This window comes from Apaloderma vittatum, unplaced genomic scaffold (genome assembly GCF_000703405.1).
Source record: "Apaloderma vittatum isolate BGI_N311 unplaced genomic scaffold, ASM70340v1 scaffold12014, whole genome shotgun sequence".
In the NCBI taxonomy this organism is placed as follows: Eukaryota; Metazoa; Chordata; class Aves; order Trogoniformes; family Trogonidae; genus Apaloderma; species Apaloderma vittatum.
The window spans coordinates 10,636-31,418 of NW_009714381.1; the positions used below are offsets into that span (position 1 = coordinate 10,636).

Genomic DNA, 20,783 nt, shown 5'->3' on the forward strand with positions numbered 1-20,783 from the left:
TTCTTTTGTATTGCTTAGAAGACAGCACTTACCAGGAGTACTGCAGAGGGGATGTAAAAGATTTGAGTAGGGACCTTCTGCTCATACAGCCTCTTGTTGAATTCCGTCACGTAATACTGGGCAGTCATTTGCCGTTCCACGTCACTGAAATGGTGGAGAAGTCCCTTTTCTTCTTTATATTCTTTCCCAATGTACCTAAACAAAAAGAAATGTTTGGCGTAGCCATGAAGCCCGGCTTGTGATACAGAAATATCGGGACAAAGCAGAGCTTGGCTGTTCAGAAGCAAAGCCAGCTGTTGGTGATGCCTTTCAAATGTCAGTGATTCAAGTTGTGTGGTTTTTTTCTTTTTATAGCTTTTACAGGTGATCCAGCAAATCCTGAGATGGGCCTTTTCATAATACCACAACGTTTCAAGTCAACTTGTCTTGACACTGAAGGGAGACTCGGCTCAGAGGTACTTAAAATATTGCTCTTAACCCATAATAATTCAAAAGCTACTTCTAATAAAAAGCCAAAATCTCCTGGTGCAGAGGCTTTTATGAAGCAAATAGATGATTTTAGTCCTGCCTTCAGAGCAGGTGCACCCCTTGCATAAACATGCTGCTCAAATTAAAGCCATTGAAACAAAATATATATATATATATATCAATATAGATATATATTTACACTGCTAATTCCCTAACGTAAAGCTAGAGGTCAAATAAAAAGGAAGCAACATTTCAGCTCCCATGAGACTATCGTGGCACAGACTAAAGTGAAGTCAGGCCTAAGGGCTGTCGTGAGCAAATGAACACTAACGTGGCTGTTAGAAGACACCAGTGAAGTAGCTTTTTCTTCCCAGAAATTAAAAAGCAGGCAGTTACAAGGAGTAATGGGCAATATTGCCCAAATGCCTGAGAGATTTGGGAAAGCTGAAAAACATCCTCGCTGCAGAAAAGCCGTCAAAATCTGACCAAATTTAAACTAGGTTGAAACAGACAGTTGTCATTCGCTTTCACACCAAAGTAGCACAGATGAACATTTTGTTTCAGGAATTGTTTGGGTCCATACCTTCCCAGGCTTTCTTCTTGGTGCAGGAAGTGTATCCAAAATGCACTTCTCTGTTTGCCCTCCTTTGCCACGTTCAGGTAGTCCCCAATGAATACGGCTGTTTCTTGGCCTGTCCAGAGGCCCGATTTCTTTGAGTATTTTAAAAGAAGAGCAGCTACAAAATAAGAAAACATCACGAGTAGAATGGACAATTCCACAGGATTGCTCTAAGCCTGCGCTGAGGGATGAAATAACCAGCACCCAGAGAGAAGACACCCAAGCTTCTCTGAAAGCAAAGTAGGGCACTATAAAATATATGTCAAGAGGTATCAAGGTGCAGAGTTGGACATTTTACATTAAGGACAAAAAAATTGGGGAAACTTACAGTATTCTTTACGCAGCTGTTTAGCCTTAAAAATTCCAGTAGGTGCCAGTCTCTGGACAAGCCAGTTATGCGCAACCCCTGCCAGAAGCTGCAGGTAATCATCTTCCCTCAGAAATCGAGCGTAGAGGATTTCTTCCTTCGTTCTCTCAGGCATGAAGACAAACCCACTTTGCCTTGGGTTCTGAAACAGACCTTCAGGGGAACTGCTGCGTGTCCGTGCTGATTTGCACCACAAACTCAGAGACGAACTGGATTGTCTCTTGCTGCTCACCATGTCCTGAGACTTTTCTTCATCTTCTTCAGTAGTGGCACAGTCAAAGTGCTCGGTTATGGATGTTCTTCTGCCCGAGGGCAAAGCTGTTGGTGCGTGGGGAGCTGACTGAGCCTTTGGAACACACGCCATAGGATCATTGCTTATAAAGTCTCCAATAGCAACGAAATCAAATTCAGTATCATCTATTGTTTCTGCTTGGGTGTCAACTTCAGGCACGACGCGAGATCCGTTTCCCACCAGGGCAGATTTCCCCAGCTGGTCACGCACAGAGGAGTCTGTGGCCATTTTCATCTCCATGCTCGTGGCTAGAACAGAAACGCCCTCACTTGTGGGGGGACGTGCCTCAAACGAGGGATCCTCTGTGCTCTCTGCAGTTTCTCCTTCTGGGGGGACCCACACAAAGGGGCTGCGGGGCCGAGGCGCGGGGACGCCACTGCCGCCCTCCCCGCCGCTGTCCTTGGTCCTGCAGCCCGAGGAGGACTTCTCTTCCTCCTCCTCCTCCTCAGGCCTGGTAGGAACAGAGCGAGGGGTGGAGAGGGAAGGAACCACCTTGGTCACCTCCCTTGCATTTTTTTCTGAAGAGCTGTTTGCACGGTGTCCTCCCTCCCGCAGCTCTTCTCCACAAAGAGACGTCTTCTCTACCAGCCTCCCAGCTACATGCGTACCTACTTGTGAGGAAGGTTGAGGAGATCCCCGACAGCTCTGCAGGGGCTCTCGAGGAGAACGATGCTGGGCTCTGCCAGTCAACAAGCGCAAGTCTGCAGCTTGACCGTTTTCATCAGATTCTGTTGTGCAACACAACTCTTCCAGCGAGGCCTTTTCCTGCTGCTGCACTTTCCCAGAAGACTCTTGGCTGCTGTTACCGGTCAGTTCCTCCCAGCTGGAAGAGTAACTCGATTTTGAGAGCTTGCACCAAGAGCTCTCTGAAGTAGTGCTTTGACTCCTATTTTGCCGTCTGCTGAAAATGCCGGTTTCATCGTTGATTATTTCTAATGGCTCAGTCTCCTCATCGAATGAAATTTTCATCACGTCGGAACCCATGTATTTATTCCTCTGGCCACTGAGTTTCTCTGAGCTGCTCTGTGAATCCTGCATTTTCCTCCGGTACGCTATTTCCTCAGTAGTACATGCAGTGTCCGCTGTCTTGGTTTCTGTTCTTAAGGCTGTGATACAAGCTCCCCCTTGGCTTTCTCCTGGCGTGGTTTTATGGATCCTGCAAGTATTTTCAAACACCTCACACACTGACAGATGATGCTGAGAATGCATGGCAAGGATTTTCTCAAAGTCGGCTTTGCCTTGCAGGATAGATTTTTCCACCGTGCCTTTATAACTGTCTGGAACGTAAGAGCTGGCATCAGAATTCGGGAAGCTTTCCACTTGCAGGTGCTTCTTGACTGTCGCAATCAGAGCCATGATCTCCTCAGCGAGCTTTCCTTTCTCTTCCTCTTCTGTAAATGAAGCGCTGTAGGAATGCAGTTTTCCCAGGGCTTCTCGACACAGCTGCCTCACCTCACGGAGCTTCTCGCTCTCCCCAAAGAGCTATCGGTGCACGGTGGCGAGGCAGAAAGCAGCTTTAATAAAACTGTGCAGCTCCTGCTTGCTGGTGACGGGACTCTTCTCGTTCTTGGTGAGGAGGCCGATCTCGAAGGATTCTTTGGCTTGGGACAAGTAGAATTTTCTCTTTTCCTTGGGACAGTCTTTGGAGTGACTATAAGACAGCAAACACACGCCACGGATGTTCTGGGAAGGGATGAAAGAGGAAGGAAGGAATTCAAAACCTGGATCTCCATCAGAGGTAAATAAAGGAAGGAGAAACTCTTGTTTCTTTCCCTTATACAATTTGAAGGAGATGTCAGGTGTAACTGCGGGCTGCTGTGTCTCCTGGAGGAAATAACCTTTCTCCTTTAAAATTCAGCTGTAGTTACAGGAGAAGCAGCATTCCCAGACAGGCTTGAAAGCCCATCCTAGCTCTGTGGACCGATACTGCTTTCTGCCCATCTGCTCAGCTTGGAGTTCAGAGCAGCGTACGGCGTCATACCCACAACACAGGCACAATACCCCCTGTGACACAATGTTTGAAAGCTGGATTAGAGCCAGATTTCATAGCCTGGACTCTTTTCTTCTACAAAAAACACTTTCTGAAGGAAGGCTAATACTTACCACGGCTGTGAGAACAAACAGCGGCGTGTACTGGCTGTAGGCTGCTGCTAGTTTGCAGGCCTCAGCAGCTGACAACAAGCGATGACCACACTCTCGGAGAAGGCTCTAGTGTAACGAAAGAAAAAAAATGAAACAAGAAGGAAAACTGCATCCCAAAGGCATTATTTTCAAAAAGATGGGTCTACCCAGTAAGCAACCCATTGGATTGAAGCAAGGCAGCTTGAGATTTGTTTCTTGTCTGCTGTGGGTTCCCTGAGCTTTCCGAGACCTTTGAGGCTTGATAAAGCGCAACAACAGCCAGATTTGTTTCTGTAGGAGCCTTTTAGCTCAGGTTTATCATCACTCTATCACTTTTCAACCCTGTAAATAATCTACTTATTACACAGACACACATACTCTGTAAGTACTCTTAATCTTTTTATTTTCCGAAGGAAGATGTTCCTCCATCTAGGTGCAAATGAACTTTTTTACCAGGAGCAACTGAAGATTCCTCAGCCCTTTCAACACAGGGAGAGGAACTAGAGGAAGAACAAAGCATGAGTGAATTTGGGACAACAACATACACTCTGTCTAAAGAATCTACACACAAACACAGCAAATCAAGTCTTACCAGGTCAATCTCAGCGTTGGTTTTAAACCGCACATAATCCATCTCATTCATGGAAGCAAAGATGTCTGCCATAATACCCAAGGAAGTAGCAATTCCCTGAAAGAGGAATGAAAAATCATCGTAGTGTTTTTCCACTTGTATTTTGAATTTTACTGCTCACAAGAAAGGAGGTTCTGTGTAGAACATAGCAGAGAACAAACCAAGCAAACAAGGTTCCAAGAGAAGCACCGCTGAGAAACTCAGAGGTGTCATCCTGGCAGGGTTTTATTAATTTCAGCTTGCAGCAAGTGTAGCTTGGTGGGTACGTACGCGTTTCCCACTACCGCTAGCTCTAGGTTTCAACTTCAGCAGCATCACATTTTCCTTAGAGTCGCGTTTTCCCAAGAAGCTTTTCATGACAACGAAAGCAAAGGCTCGTGATATCACCCAGAGCCCCACATCTTCGCTCCCCCAGAAACCTTCGGAGCCTGAGGTCAGGCTTTAAGCAGAGGAGAGGTGACGAGGTCTGGTTTTCCCGGGTACAGTTACAGAAGTTCTTACAGCTTAGGACTTGCAGGGCTTAGGTTCGCATTCCTGTTTAGCTTCGGACACACAGCGTGACTGTTGCCTCATCTACAGTGGGAAGATGAGCGCAGCCGAGCCTCAAAATGATGTTACAAACAAATACGATAGACGTTGCGACGGTTCAGATACTGGAGCGCAGCCCCACAGATAGACATGCTTACTTACAAGGGGGGGGAAGAAAATAATTAGCCTTAATCCTAATAAATAAAGAAAATCTACGGCTGCATTCGGGGCTTAGTCTGTCCTTGTGAGAGGCCCCTGTGACATCCTGCGTGACGGTTCACTTCAATGATTGCGCTTTAATGAAAACTATGACTTTCATTCCCCTGCAGGAAAAAAGGTGTCTGGAAGACCGGGCATGCATGCGGAAACAACGCGCAAGACGGACTTTGGTGGGGATATTTGTCCTGCGTGTTAACCTTGTCTGAGGTGAGTGATGGAAACATTATTGCTAAAAGACTTTGCTGAGGTAAACAGAAGCTACTCTCGCACGGTTATTAGATCAGCCGGGATATCCAGAGGGAAAAGGAAACGTTACCTTTTTATCTGGTTGAGGAAGGCTGAAATAGCCCACAACTGAAGCCCAAATCAACTCTGCTGCCTCATACCACATCCCTGAAATAAATCAGAAAAATTCGTTTATTTTGCACATCCTTGAGGCAGGAGCCCTCAAACTAATATAAAATCATATCCTGGAGGTTTTTTTTTTGTTTGGATTTTTTTTTCCTTTGGTGACATTGAACATTTATTAATTTCCTTTAGTTTTTGGCTGTGCATAAATACACATTTTATCCTCATAAAAGACTTCAGCTTGACAGTCATGGAAGATGAAAGATCATATCAAAAGCACAAAATTAAGGCTGAACAAAGCCCTCAATAGAGAAGCCCATCATGCTGAAAACTAGGGATTTTCTTCTCTGGAGAGTAGAAATTGCTGTGATAAACTGTGCATGCTTTTGGGAAGAGTCAATTTGGAAAAAGCGTTTCCAAATGTAGAGTAGCACAGGATAAAAAGGAACAAAATTCAGAATGCTCCTTGACTTCCGCTCAGATTAGTAATAAAATGATAATTTCTTGCTTCGTACATGGCTCTAGGTCCTTGCTGCTAAGAGATGGGTGTACAACTCGTCTTCTCTGGCACTCTGACATACACCAAACATAACGTTTCAAATCTTGACTGCAAATAAAATAAAAAAAAATACAGGGAAACCTTGAGCAGATGTTTCTAGAACAAACACCACCTTACCAAGCTTTTGCAGTATTTGTCCTCTGATCTGTAAGCAGACCGACTGAACGAGAATCCTATCGCTTTCCTTAGCGTATCGCCAGGTCCCTGCAGAAAAGAGGGGGGAAACTCAGTGAGCCTCAGAGTAAATTGTCAGGATTCTCCCCGTTGAATTCAGCTGGTTTGAGTCAGGACTTACTCAGAGAGGTGACAAAGTGACAGTGGGTTAAGGAATGTAAGCAGACAGCTAGATGGGGGTGTAGCTTGAGTGACAGCTACACAGAGCATAAAAACAATCTCTTCTGCGAAGCAACAAGAAGTCATTGTACATCGATATTGTACAGAGCTCCACTGAAAACAAATCGAAAGGGTGAATCGTTGTTGTCATCAGTACATAAAGCAGCGCAAAATATTTCTAATCGCTGGCAAAGCACACTGTCTTTTTAGATAGCAGTATCTCATGAAGATTAAACCAAAAGTTTTCAGGTTAATGCACTACGATTAGTCATACCAAGTCTTTTGTTGCCACTTCCATATTGGATTTCAGAATAGAATAGGAAATTAAATCACTAAGCGGTCCTAAGCATAATCCCAAGAGAGATGAAATGCAGTGTTTTGCGTAGCCAGCTCCACCTGAACAGAGAGAGCTGGTACTTTTTTTAACACCCTCTCGCATGAAGGCCCTTCTTGGATGAGAAACTCACTTTCACGTGAGAAACAAACCAACAAAACCCACAACAGGCTTTTTAAATTTTCTAAGTTTCATGGCTGCAGGGAAACTGGAATGCATTGACCACATACTCCCTGAAGGCTAAGAAAACGGAGAACAGCTATAAAACCTTAAAATATATTGTCTCACAATCATAACTAGATTGTAATTATGGATGTCTGTCAACATTAATGAATTCTTACTGTTAAAACACTACACATCCCTTAGTAGGTTTCGTTTTCTACATCAGCCAATTGCTTGAAACTGGTCCACATTTTAAAACTCTGCGCAGAGAAATTAGCAGGATGGCTGTCAGGCCATAATATTTTCCCACCCAAGTTAAAATATGCAAGAACAAATTTCAGAAATTTCAAAACCAACTGGCTGTTTCCACATTTTAGCAAAGAACGGCGAAGAAAAGAGAAACGTGGTGTAAGGAGACATGACTCAGCTCACCTTGGTGGTATTTGAACTTTGTGGGACTGTTAAAATTGGTACCAGAATCCCACCAAAATAGCAACTATGAAATCAGAAGGGAAATACAAATGTACCTGTTGCTCCATTGGAATTAATAAGGCTGCTTAGGATGTATTCAGCTTTTAGAAGTTTACCTGATTTAAAAAAAAAAAGGCACAAAATGACTATGAAATTGTATCATGTGGCAGGAAGTGAATAGAAATACTCATCAGTGAAAGGCCCTGCAAATTGTACTTCTCCTCCCAGCACTGACAGCGTGTACACGCTCAGACTAAACTTTCCAGTTACGGACAGGCTGCAGATGCTGCCTCATGCTCAGGAATCTCTTCGACACGGGTTATTTCCCATATACAACAAATGTTACCGAGAATGCTGAGGAGGCAGCTATTTCTGGCCAGGCACTTGCTTCAGAAAAAAGCCCCAAATATTTTGGCCTCACTGGGGAGTTGACCAGGACAGGAAGCTCTATAGATGCACCTCAGAGCCCTGAAATCCCACCACAGTCTTGATGGGCTGTGGGAGATGCCTAAAGGTCTAATTTGATGAGCTTGATGGATGTTGCACCTTGATTTTTGTCTCGATTCTCTGGCTGAATTCAAGGCGGCGGCTCCAGCCGGTGAAGCGTTGGCGGAACCGGCCCATCGGTACCCAGACACGATGGCAACGGGAGCATGAGAAGTCCACGGCCACAAACAAAACCAGCTAAGCAGAGAGCTCTCTTTTCTGCACATAACATACTCCTCCGTTGGGCTTTTCGGAGCCAGTTTGTCTGGCTTTGTTTGCTTCTCCCCAATGGGACAGTGAGAAGATACATTAAAAATCCTTCAGGTGTTGCCCATGTTATAGGAATGATGGAATTTAAAAGAAAAATAAAATAAAAACCAGTCTATCCTTGAGGGGTTGTAAGCTGCATTGTTTGTATAGTCAAGTGGTCCCACTGAAAAAAATATAATGAAAAAAAAAGCAGCTGGGACAGTGCAGAGAAAATGCCGGTATTCTAATTTACTTTTTTAAAGGCCCTTGGTCAGAAGTATAGCAATTCAGATATCCCTGTTTGAAACCAGCAGGGCAGATTTGTTAAGGAACAAAAGCTCCAATTAGTATTTTCCACACCCTTTCACAATTTTCTCTCCTGCTTTTGGCTCTGAAACCTTTTATACCGGCCCCTTTTGTGCTACTGAGAGGAGCTGGGAGGGCTCAAGGGGGCCAGGAGCAGAACGTGTTTGAAAAGATGGCACCGGGGCCGTCAGCACGTCATCCCCGGCGCGGCACAAAGAGTCTTCCCTCGAAGTCAAGTAGTCCCTAATTGGGCTCGGGTGGCGAAAACAGAGCGGTACCTGCGTTGACGGCGAGGCGAGCTTGGCGGATGAGCACCTGAGGGCTGATGGGCACGGCAGGCTGCAGCCTGTGCAGCCCCTTGGCGATCCGAAGAAGTTGGCTGGAGGCGTCGAGCCAGTAGAGGAACCGGTCGATCAGGAACACGACGGCAGCTGCCGTCACGCAGTCCTTGACCACGATGGAGGCTTTCAGGTAAACCTGAAAAGAACACCAAGGCCATGAGGAGAGACTCCAGAGAACCGTCTACAGGAAATACTCAGGTTTAGTAACCTGCCTTTTAGAACAGCTGGGATATCCTCAGTCATTTGCTGGAAGGTCATTTGCTGAACATTAGGAGAAGCGAATATTTCCCAGCAGTTAAAAGGCTGCCGCAAAATTACTACTCACCGTATGATCTTTACGTTCCTAAATTTTATGGAGAAATACTTTCTGCCACTGATCTGATAGGATTTATTATAGCTTGCAATTAGGACTGTTCCTGATCCATGTTTTCATTTTTAAGATAGGAAAGTTCCAAATGTTTATTTTGTTTTTGAGAAGTCAGGTGTTTCTGCCCTGCAAGTCACCTTTACTGACTCCTCAGCCTGGATGAACTGTCTCAGGATTCCCACAGCAGTTGAGCCATCACATCGACACGAGGAATCGGCCGGAGCTTGTGGGATAGCGTGGAGGTCAGCAAAGAGAGCCAGCAGGAGGCACACGCAGCCCCACCACGGTCGCAGAAGTCCGCGTGGGTCTGGGGACATCCACTGAAAACCAACCCCTTCCCACGGTGGGCAGAAAGAGAAAACACCTTGAAGCATCCAAAGCCTCAGAAAAAGGATCTTTCTCCTCACATTCACGGCAGCAAGTAACTCCACTCGTGACAGAGGAAAAGTAATGCAGGCAAGGGAGGATCAGGCCCCACAGCACCAGCAGAGAATGAGAGACGGCCAAGAAAACTTTGTCCAAATCCCCGCTAAAACATCGAGTGTGGTGGATATCTCCCATTTTGGTCTTAGCAGCAGCCTCCTTCCCGTGCCTTCCGTGTGTAAACGCACACTCAGAGCCAGAGATGGCAAAGCCCACAAATTTTAGGCACTGCTCAAGCTTCTCGGACACCTCCCCAGCCTCATTTCTGTTCCCTTGGCTTTTAGCCCAGAGCCCCACAACCTGACAGCGAGCCTGGTTCTTGATTTTGAGCAGTATAACCACCCTCTGAGGCACGCAGGAGAAAGCCCACTTCAAACCTTTCGGAGAAGAGCCTAGAGAATGCGGCCCGAAGCCCAGCTGCATCTGTTGCAACTATTCGCTAGCGAGGTGGATTTATACAATTTTTTTTTTTACTTTCTTTCCCCCCCCTTCAGCTCGAGTTGCATTTTCTAAGAGGACGGCACTTGAAAAGGATTCCTGGAGCCCGAGCGCGCACAACTCTGCTTGTGCCGGCCAACAATGGAGGAATCCCCCTCTCCAAGCACCTGTAAACTGACACTGCAAACCAGCCATTCGAAATGCTCATCAGCAGGCCATATATTTAAGCACAGAGCATCGCCTAATCTATTTTTTTTTTCCTCCCCTTCTTCTTTTAATAGATCGGAGCACAAAAGCCTGAGAGAGGGTGACCTACGGAACAAAAGAGCCTTTGAGTTCCTAGGAAAAGTAGACTTGGAGGAGGATGGAAGGAATCCAAGTGGCCCTATTATTTCCACTTGCACTAATTAGACATTTTTCTGTCAGCTATTGAGCACTGCTGAGAGGCCAAACTCACTGAATTCATTTCTAAAGTGTTTACAGAAGTTTGCATCTGTTTGTGTCTCTTCAGGAGGAAAATAAGCACTTCAATAGCATTGTGGAAAATCTAAACGAAGCATCCTATTCTGAAGGGCTTGGCAGTCTTGCAGCTGCATAATTTAACTCTCCCCTCAATGCCCAAACCTCTTGTGTCCCTCTCCAAACCCAAATGGACACAAAATGTAGAAAAGTCAAGACAGGGAGAGAGACTTGGCTATGTTTTTTTCTTTTTTTTTTTTAAAAAAAAAGGCAGGGCTGCATGCTGTGTGGCACACAGAAACACGGTCCCGTGTCAATCCTCGCAATTACCGTCCCCCCCCGCCCGCCTTGTTCCGAGCAGTACACCGAGAAATTAATACCCGCTCCTTTCATTCCCTGCCAACTCGTGTGGCTGGAAAAAATTCCTCAGCACCTTCCAGCGAATGCACCGGCGCTCCGGGCACGCACCCAAACCACGCACGAGGGCCCTCCCCGTGACATGAAACGGGGAGAGGGAGTTGCCTTCACCCTGCCCCGACCCGGGGAAACCCTGTCAACTTCCAAGGTGTCGCCAAAAAATCAAACAATCCGAAAAGTCGTCGTCGCCCGTCGCAGCCGGACACTTGGTTGTGCGTGGGGGGTCGGTGCCCTAAACAGATTTACTCACTTTCTTTAGGGTTTTCGAGCCGACGTCTACGCGGAGAGAGAGAGAGGGAGGGGGGACAGGGAAAAAGCGAGGTACGCCAGCACTTTGTTTTCGCATCTGCGCCCACGATGCCTACGTCTAATTGAGTTTGGGGCACAAAGGGAACCTCGCGGCCGGGAAGTGGAATCAGGTGGTGGGAGAATTAAATTTGCGCCGGATTTCTATACACGGACCATTGGGGAAAAGTGCAAAACAGCCTTTAGTGAAAGGTTGGTTGTTTTTTTTTTGATTCCTCCCCTCCCTTAATTGCGACGAGTGGGAGGGTGTGCTGTTTGCATGGTTTCTTGCATTAGCAGTTCAGCTCCTCCTCACGCAGGGGCCGAAGTTTGGGTCCCAGCTTTGGGTTCAAAGCCACGACGCCTCCTTTGCATTGACAATGGGGGCCGCTCCCGAGAGAGGGGAGAAGCTCAGAACCGGGACCATCTGGCACTAAGGACTGGCAGGAAAAGCGTCAAAGGGAAATTATTGGTGCATAGTAAATGAGGACGAGGAGGAGGGGAAGAAAATAGGGGAAAAAATCTTTAGGTGGCAGCTGATGGAAGAGGAATTACAAGCCCAAATAAATGAAATATTGATTTAATCCACTCTCTCTGCCCTCTTTATAAAGCAAAGATCCCGGAGGCAACTCCCCAGCCCCAGCCTGCGGGCTCGGGGAGGATCCCCTTTGGAAAAACGCCTCCGCGAGCAGCGAGATTAGAAAGCAGGGGCAGGAATCTTTCATTTTCAGAGTGTCCTCACAGTTTTGCAGACACTCTGGATTTCTGTGTTTGCTTATCTCCATTCACCTCAGGCTGTTTCAGTCTTTCTTCCATTTGTCACTGCAGCGGAGGTTTAAAATCTTTTAAAAAGCCACCGAGACCAAAAGCGGTCAAGAAAGAATTTCTAATTCCGCGCAAGAGGCAGCAGTTTCAGAGGCACGTACTTTCAGGTGCTTTAGCTCTCTCCCAAGAGCTGCTCCTAGTTAGCACTTCGCTGAACCCTAACAAATTGCCCGGTTTTCTTTCCCACTCCGTACATGCCCTGTCAGATTAAACACAGGGCCACAACGCCAATGGCTCTGCCTCGAGTCTTTCACCCTTTTTCCCCCACACACCATTAGCAAAGCCTGTCTTTCCAAGAGACCAAAGCTGCTGTCACAGCACGAGACTTCTCTATCCATCTCTGCCTTTCAGCTGGCAATCAGAACCCACTCGACAAACAACTGGGAATTAAGGCCTCCCACCACCTCCGTGATGGGCAGGAGAATAGGTTTGGAGCATACGATGGTCAAATCAAACAGTAAATGAGGAATAAGAAGCTCGTGGACGTTTTCCTCTCCACTCAGAGCAGCGGAGAACCCCGTTTAACAGCTCGAGCTTCTAAGCTGTTAATTAGCTCCAGTTATTCATCCTGAGGTCAACGGAGAGTCGGGTGTATAGTCAATAGGAGCAGCATTAGATCCATTATTAGCAGCTCAAAACACCCCAGAACGGGTCAGGTTTTTGGACAGCTGACCACATCGTGCTTCACCAGCTGAGAAAGTACTAAAGGGGGAGCTCCTGGAAGCCTCCTGGATCTGAGAAGGCAACAGGGCTTCGGGGGACCTCAGTCATCTGCAGGAGTTCCTGTTCTTAATTAATACCAAGAATAGGTGCAACAATCATTCTGTGGCCCCGATTTGCCCAGCTGTGCTCAACTACTATGTTGAAGGGGATATTTTAATACTTAAAAATAGCCAAGGACCTGTGACAGAAGCCCCCAGAGACAGCCGCATCAAGACTATTATAATCAGCTCAAAATCCATGAATCTCTTTCCTAAATCTGTGTCCTCAAAGCGTCAAACCATTTGAGAAGTAGCTTGATCTGGGGAAAAACACACCATAGCAATCTCAGTAACACAACATTTATAATCTTTTCCAGGGAGGAAAACACTCTGTGAAGCTGCATCTGAGAAGAGGAAATCCTACGGGTGACCAAAGAGAATTACAGGTACCCAGGACCAGACTTTCCATCTATTTATTAAATTCTCTTGTAGTTTTCTCACACGGGCAGCAGAAGACGGGGTCTCATTTACAAAGTGTCAGGGATCGCACAGCATCAGGGAGGCTGGGGTCCCCTAGATGCCCTCTCGGCCTGAATTCAGCGGCTCTTCCTCACGTCACTCTCCATTTGACTCGGATCACCCAAGAAGAGCTCTTATGAGACAGGTAGCAAAAGGTCAGCCTGAACAACCAAGATCCCAGGGCTACGATTTAGGGCTTTAATTCTCCTGTTACCACACTGAGGGTTAGAAGGAGGAGAAAACTAAATCCTCAGCCCCCTCTTTAGTTCGTTTTCAAAGGCTCCCTGCTCTTTAAGTGCCACACACACACCTAAGGGTAGTTAGGGCACGTCCCTCAGAATGGTTTCCCTAATGGCAGTCCGTCAGCATGTAATTAGCTCAGGCAAGGACCGCGGGGCCTTATTTTCTACTCTTTTCAATATTCCCAATTCTATTTGCACTGTACCTACCCCCAGGAGATCCTGGTCCACAGCTGACTTCCCAAGCCTGGGTGCAGGAACTATTGCTACGTACGGTAAAACCGAAGCCCCACATCACTACAACGGGTTTGCAAACAGCCTCTGGTCTTGCAACAAAAATAATTCAAAATATTAACGTGGCGCAAATCATCCCACAAGGGAACAACCTGTGTGTGGAGAAGGAAACCCACAATGGGGTTTGTGGGACCAAAGCCCACGTGGCCATGGGCATGTTGCCCTCTATTGGCTGATCACCAAGCCAAAGGCAATTTCCATCCCTTGGGATAGCGAAGATCTGCTAACAAGGATCCCCTGGAAGCTTCCCTTTTGGATCTGCAGCCCCAATCTGAACCCCACAGCCCACAGAGAGAAGAAATCACCTCTCCTTATCTCTACCGGTCTGCAAGGATGCTGTTACAATTCTGATTTTGGTTTGACTTGTTAAAACCTCCAAATCCCAGTGCTTTTCAGTTTTTCCTTTGGCTACAGATGTTGGTTATCGCTCTTAGTGCAGATTCTCACCAAAGGAGCTGCAGGATGGGCTTGGTTTTTTAGCCGATGGCAGCTGACAGGGAGGCTCTCATAAAACCTGCTAGGAAAACAAGCTTGAGAAACAAGCAATGCAAAGTAAAAAGTAAAAAATAATAAAAAACCAAGAAAGAAAAACCCTTCTGTAAGACGTAAAGATATTGTAAAAGCAGAAGCGCTGGCTTGGCGCAAGGATGACAGTAAACCTCTTGCCTTAAAATTCCTATGGCATTTTGGTAATTTAGTGGAGAGGAGGGGAGAATCAAAAAAGAAAAAGTCGGCGTACGCTGCCAAAATCTGCCCCCAAATTCTCTCCCGTTGAATCGAGCTGGTTTTGCTGTGCCTTCCTACTGCTTCAACCGGCTTGAAAAAGCAACGAGCGCCCCGCCGCAAAGGCAAAGAAGAGAGAAGAGCACTCGACGAGGCTGCAGGTGCAGGTGGCTTTGCCTTCTCGACGTGCGAGCCACCAGCAAACGGGTCTGGCACCATTAAGGGAAACCCTTGAAGCCAAAGCTTAATCTGCTTTACTCACTGCGCTGGTCTCCTGGAGCTTTGTAGCCTACTCACGGAGTAAAACATCCTCGTGGTAAGCGGCCGGTAGCCGGCTCTGCCTCCTCGTAACACCACCAGTGTGTTATGGTAATGAAGCTCCTTTCATTCAAGGATCTCAAAGCACTTTTAAAATGTAATGAATTACGGTTTATGAGCTTGTTCGTAGCATAGCAAATTAAAATAAACAGAGATGAAAAATTTTAAAGCTTTTTTCCGAACAATAAATCGCCAAGGACTTAGGGGGTTGGGTTTTTTTTCCTCCAGGGAATTAAATTATCCTTCTGTCACTCATGCCAAAAAAAGAAAAAATAAAAGAAGAAAAAAGTTGCTCAGACTTTTATCTTTCCTCATCACACTGTAATCACTTTCTCTTGAGCCTCATTTTTCCCCCAGCTTTTTATTCAAAGAACTGAAGCAGCCTTTGCGCTGCCTTGAAATTTTATTAAAAAAAAAAAACAACAGAGCGGGGGGAAGGAATGGGTGAAAGGGGAAAAAAAAAATCCCTTTTCCTGACTAATACTAATAATACAGGTCAAAATGTCAGTCTATCTACAATTAAATGGAAAACAAAAAAGGTTTTCCCTTTTTCCCATGGTACAATGGCGCTGGAATATAAATTACCGACGAAGATGAAATAACGCTTCAAAGCGCGTGGGGAAAGGCAGCGCAACGTTTCACAAAGTATTTTCAACCGCAGGATGAAACATTGAAGACAACGGTAGCCAACGGACTTCAGGGGGTGTCGGTGAATAGTCTCAAACTAGCATGCGGTAGGATTTTAGGTCCCTATAGTCTGTGACCCCACGATAGGCTTTGTTTAACAAGGGCAGCTGCAGTTATCAACAGATGTTTCGGCAATAAATAATTGGTATCATCTCAGCAAAGATGCGTCTACCTGGGGAGAGGGCATAATGCTGCAAACGCGGCTCCTCTATTACAGCCACATTAATCTCCCATCTAGCCAGGTCTCTCGGGGAGTTTCCTGCAGGTGCTTATCCTGGGAGAGAGCAGACGAACGCTCCCAAGTTAGAGATTGTAAAGGAGGGTCAACCTCTGCCATAAATTTCTGTCTAAGGCCCACACACACCAAAGAGAAAAAGAAAATAAATACCCAAGGAGCAGCCGGCTCCCCCCCCCCCAAAAAATGGGCCAGCCCAGGATCCCTGCGATGTGGTCGGCTTTTTTGAGCTTCTCGTTGCTCGGGGCTATTTGGAGGAATCGCCGTCCTCAAACGAAACTTGCTGGCCTCCCAGGGCTCTCTCGGAAGCAGGTGAAATCTCCTGATAACTTTGGAGTTAACAGCAGTTTCGCAGCAAGGCCAGTCCTCCCTGCCCCAAACCTGAGATTTTCAGGCCGGACCGCCTTCCCACAAGGAAGGGGACAGTGCTGGCTTCAGATGTGCATTCCGGGAAGCAAAAAAACCTCCCAGAATCTCCCAAACCTCATCTTTACTGGGTCTGTCCTGCCCAAGGGCCACTCAGTAGCCCGATACTATGTTCACCATCGAAAAGGGCATCCTCTGTTTGCCACAAGTCCAATCTGACACACCTCCGAGGAAATCAGAAAAGCAAAAAGCAATCCACATCTCTTCCTGCTTTCTATGCTTTAAGCTCACACCCATCACCTTCCAGGATAGGATTGCCAAGCACCATTTGGACCCTTCAGCTCCTTACACAGCCAAGTATCCTTTACCCACAGAAGTCACCTTAAATTCTTGCCTTTCCTACCTAGGTCTTGGCCAGCTTTTGTTCTCAAAGGGATCCTGTCTTGAAAAAAAGAAAAGCAGGCGATGAATTGTGCAAGCCCTGCTCAAAGGAGTAACCCTCATTGCTTCTGAGCAGTACTGAATTAAATCGGATTCTTTCCAAATTCAGTGGTTTTTGAAACTTTATGGACCCACAGGTGATACAACCTACCCGGGCTCTGCGAGCACCTCAGCAGGATGTTTTACACAACAGGTATGTCCAGCTTCCTACCAGCAAATCGGGGAGCCTCGCGCTGACCGTATCTTGCAGGTTTGTTTTGTCTTCTGGCCCGACGTCTTGTTTGTATTGCCACTTCTCCGGCACGAAGGGCCACTTCATTTCCTTCGCCTCCTCCAGAAGGCTCCTCAAGTCCTCAGGAAGCAAAGCTGAAAAGAGGTCAAAGAGCAGGTGAAGATACCGTGGCAGGTTTGGCCGCAACACTTAGAGCACCTACCCTGCCAGAATAACACCTCTCCTCCTTCTTGGACCTTCCACACAGGAAAATTGTCTTCCCGTGGGAGGAGAGGACTCCTGGCAGAACAAACGAGGCCGACAGCACAGGAGACCTGTCCCCCTTGCTCGGGGCTTGAAAAGCTGCACCCCAGCCTGCTGATAAACCCAGCCCATGTAAAGCAATGAGACAGAGATCTACAGGGATGTAAAGAAGCACAAGTGTACGCTCTTGAGAAGTATTGTTCGACTGATAATTCAGTTAAAAATAGAGTTGTTGGCCTGAGTTACTCAGCCTGGGAGTGTTGTGCCTCGGAACCGCCCTCAACATGACAGTGCCCCAGGTCTCACGCTTTTCACCCAGAGCACAGTTTCCCTCCCAGCTGGACAGAGCACAAAGCAGTCAAAAGACAGATTTTCTTTTTTTTTTTTTTTTAGAGGAGTGCAAAATACTCTGAGCTCCCGCAGTTTTGCCCGTGCCCACGTTCTGCTCCCTCCCCGGGCTGGCTCTTCCTCTCCCACGTAACCATCGGCTTTGGTTGGATCACCAGCCTGACCCCACTAGGGATGCAACTACTAGTAGGAGCACGTGGTTAGAGAGCTGGGCTTGGATTTGTCCCTTCCTTTCAACTGTACATTTTAATTTGCCCTGAAACAGGGGTGAAGCTGCGGGGTGTGTGTGCGCTGTGCTGTGCTAACCACTCGGCCGGGCAGACTCTCTGCCCAATGAAAGTGGATTAACAAGGATTATTGACCAGATGGGGTTAATGGTGATCATCAGCTGCAGATCCAGCCCCTTCTGGCCATTAATCCCCAGAAAAAAAAACACTAAACCTCTGCTCAGAGACCATCATTGCTTTAACGAGGCAATGTGATCAATGTGTTATTACGACATATTTTTAATCAATTCTTTATGGAGGACTGTAGAGAATACACTGCCTAAAAAGTCTATTTCATGCTGACATTACAGTGCCTTCGCCGGTACATTTTTCCGAGGGAAAAAGGGGGAAGTGGGACATTTCGGGCCCTTTTTCCAAAAAGTCATCTTTAAAAAGATAACTTTTTTTTCCATTTCTCACTTGTTGCTGCAGCCCTTCTGAAGTGCTGTCTCCACTCCAGGACAAGGTGATGAAGCAGCGGAGCTGGAGGGGAGGGGAGGTCTCGCTCCCACCCTCACTCCTCTCGCTGCCAAATCAGCGTAGGAGCAGGGATACCCATCTCAGCATGAGGACAGAGGGTTTTACCCACACCATGTAGAAGTCAGAAAACTGAGCTTCCCAAAAACTTCTCCCAAGGGAGATGTGAGAAGAGTGAGGCTGAAGGCAGTCGCAGCGAGCAGATGTTTCCCCGTGGGATCCCACAGGACTGACATTTTGGGGAGAAAGAGAAATAAGATGATCATGCAGCCAGCTTTTTTGTCTCCTTCTCTACTTTCCTTTTCTGTCCTTCCTGCACAAACTCACCACTTGCTTAAACAGCACTAGAACAGGGAAAAATAAAAGTCAGCGACTATGGAAACAATCAATGTGGATGCTGGTACGCTCGCTAAAGCGTAAAGAAAAACCTCTTGTTCCTGTTTTCCACATTATCCTTAATTAAACTTTAACCTCGCCTTACTTTGTGCACTACAGAATATGGCCAAATTCTTTAATGTTGAACTTGGATTTTTCAAGAGGTGACCTCAGCAGTCACTACTGCCGAGGTGGTTAGAAAAAGAAACCGGGGTAACATTTTCAGAAAGATTTAGCAATCTAGGAGCCTTCGGTCATCTTCGGGCTTGGACCTTCGTGTCAGCCTAGCAGGGTATCGCTTCGAGCCTTGCTGTGACGCCTAGTTGTCACCGCATGGAAATAAAATGATGTTGTGCTGCAAGATCATCCACTGGAAGCTCACCAACCAGTTAAGAAGCTCGGGCGAACGGTCCTGCAGCTTGCAGCCCAAATCCGACTCCCAGGACGAGAGTTTGCTCTTGTAACGCGTCGCTGTTCTCACCGCAGGCAATAGAAATGCAATAATTAATGACGGACGGTCCCCCCGAAGCCGAGCGCCGCCGACCTGCCAGGCCCTGCCTTCCCCGGGCAGAGAGCCCCAGCAGTTATTGATGTCGCTGTCACTGCCCCGCTGCTGGGGATTTTTCTTTCAGCTGATGGGAACACGGTCCTTGGAAAAGCTCGAGCATCACTTCGGGCTCTGATCGCTCATTTCCTGAAGCGGTTTACCTGAAGGACCGTGTCTAATGGTGTGATTATAAGGGCACTGATTTACCTTATCTGGAACTAAACAGATTATTTCTCATACTCTGTGGCATTTAATAGGAGAAAAGGAGGGAAGGAGGAGGAGGGAAAGAAGCGCTACCTGATTAGGAGTTCAAGAGCCTATTCTAAGGAGCCATAATAAAACTTAAAAGAATTTGTGACGAGGAAACAAAGTACCCTTTGTTGAGAATGAAAAAAAGAAGAGAAAAATCTTCTAGTATCCATAACAGAACCCTATACGCCACCCTCTACCGCAAACAGACTTAGGTGCTTCAAAAAAAAAAAGGCAGCTGACCTCCCAGCAAGAACAAGAACGCTCGGAAAAACACATTCTCAACGGCTCTGCGCTCCGAGACAAACAAAGGATTTTAAAGATCAAATTAACGTTACAGCCGAGTCATTCATGCAAAGCAAAACTAAACATTATTAACACGAAACTGGAAAGCGGACAGTACTGCAGATGCAGCACGCAAAGGAAAGCCTGCGCACTAATCAGATTTTTGGTGCTTTTTCCCAATGCCTTTGTTTCTCCCCCCAGAAGTTTCACCTTCATCCTTTACTGTATTCTTGTGTACTCGCTGAAGTTATTTATCTGCGTGGCAGAAAGCAGAACATAAGCTCCCTACCTTGTATCAAAAAGGAGTAAATGAAACAAGTTCAGCGATTCCAATGTGGCTTTCCTCACATGAATAAAAAAGCTGTGGCAATGAAGTTTTGTAGCCCTCTGAAAGTTTGAACTTAGAGATAAATGACTTGTTTTACATATATTGCATCCTTTGGTGACTGACATGAGCTGTATTTCTGCCGGAATTGAGAAACAACAAGTTTTTCTTCTATTTTTTTTCACAAACCCTTCTCAAAGCACCAGGGCATTACAAAAATAAATGCTGGTTTCCAGCAGGTAATGGCAGTGTTAAAACAAACTAAGAACCCTTCTATTACAGCTAAATATCGCTTCCTTTCCTGCTTATTTATTCCAGCCATTAGCTGGCATGGATTTTCCTTTCAAGAGGGATATTGCAAGTTTTTTTTCTTTGGACACCACTTATAGAGGTCACACACATTTTACAAGATAAAGATGCAGGCAATGAGCTCTTTAATATATGAGGAGAAGCTGACAAACAGAAAAGGCCCTCCCCCAGCTCCTATGAAAAGGAGAGGAAATATGTGCCCTTATTCAGAAGTTGCATCCTTTTTTTTTTTCCTTTTTCTTTCTTTCTTTCTTTTCTTTTCTTTTCTTTTTTTTTTTAATAACTGAAATTTATGTGCATCAGCAAACTTTTGGGCATTGTTCTTCCCAAACTAAACTGTTCCTTACAGCCTCATGTTTACTGAAGCCTAAAATTCGAACTGACAGCAATTCACTGCAACAAAGTGGACTTCTTTGCCTGCCTGCCTGTCGCCCGCATCCCATTCATGGCCTTGAAATCCAGGCATCTCTCGACACTCATCTGCCAGCAGAAGGAAAAATAGGGCAGGGCTCGGGACCAGCGGCTGCGGCCCGGGGCCCCCCGCCGCCCCGGGGGG

The 20,783-nt window shown here is 46.4% G+C and overlaps 1 protein-coding gene across 1 annotated transcript in view; it reads right to left on the reverse strand.

Annotated features, from left to right (window-relative positions):
- The window catches only part of ALPK1 (alpha-kinase 1), a gene marked incomplete at its 3' end in the record, with an annotated part of 22,839 nt that overhangs the window by 1,889 nt on the left and 167 nt on the right, over positions 1 to 20,783 (reverse strand). The window contains 10 exon segments of the mRNA XM_009868751.1: positions 33 to 195; positions 1,052 to 1,205; positions 1,416 to 3,429; positions 3,850 to 3,954; positions 4,460 to 4,555; positions 5,562 to 5,638; positions 6,270 to 6,356; positions 7,509 to 7,568; positions 8,772 to 8,970; positions 16,783 to 16,937. Of these exon segments, the coding sequence (XP_009867053.1) occupies positions 33 to 195; positions 1,052 to 1,205; positions 1,416 to 3,429; positions 3,850 to 3,954; positions 4,460 to 4,555; positions 5,562 to 5,638; positions 6,270 to 6,356; positions 7,509 to 7,568; positions 8,772 to 8,970; positions 16,783 to 16,937 (3,110 nt within the window).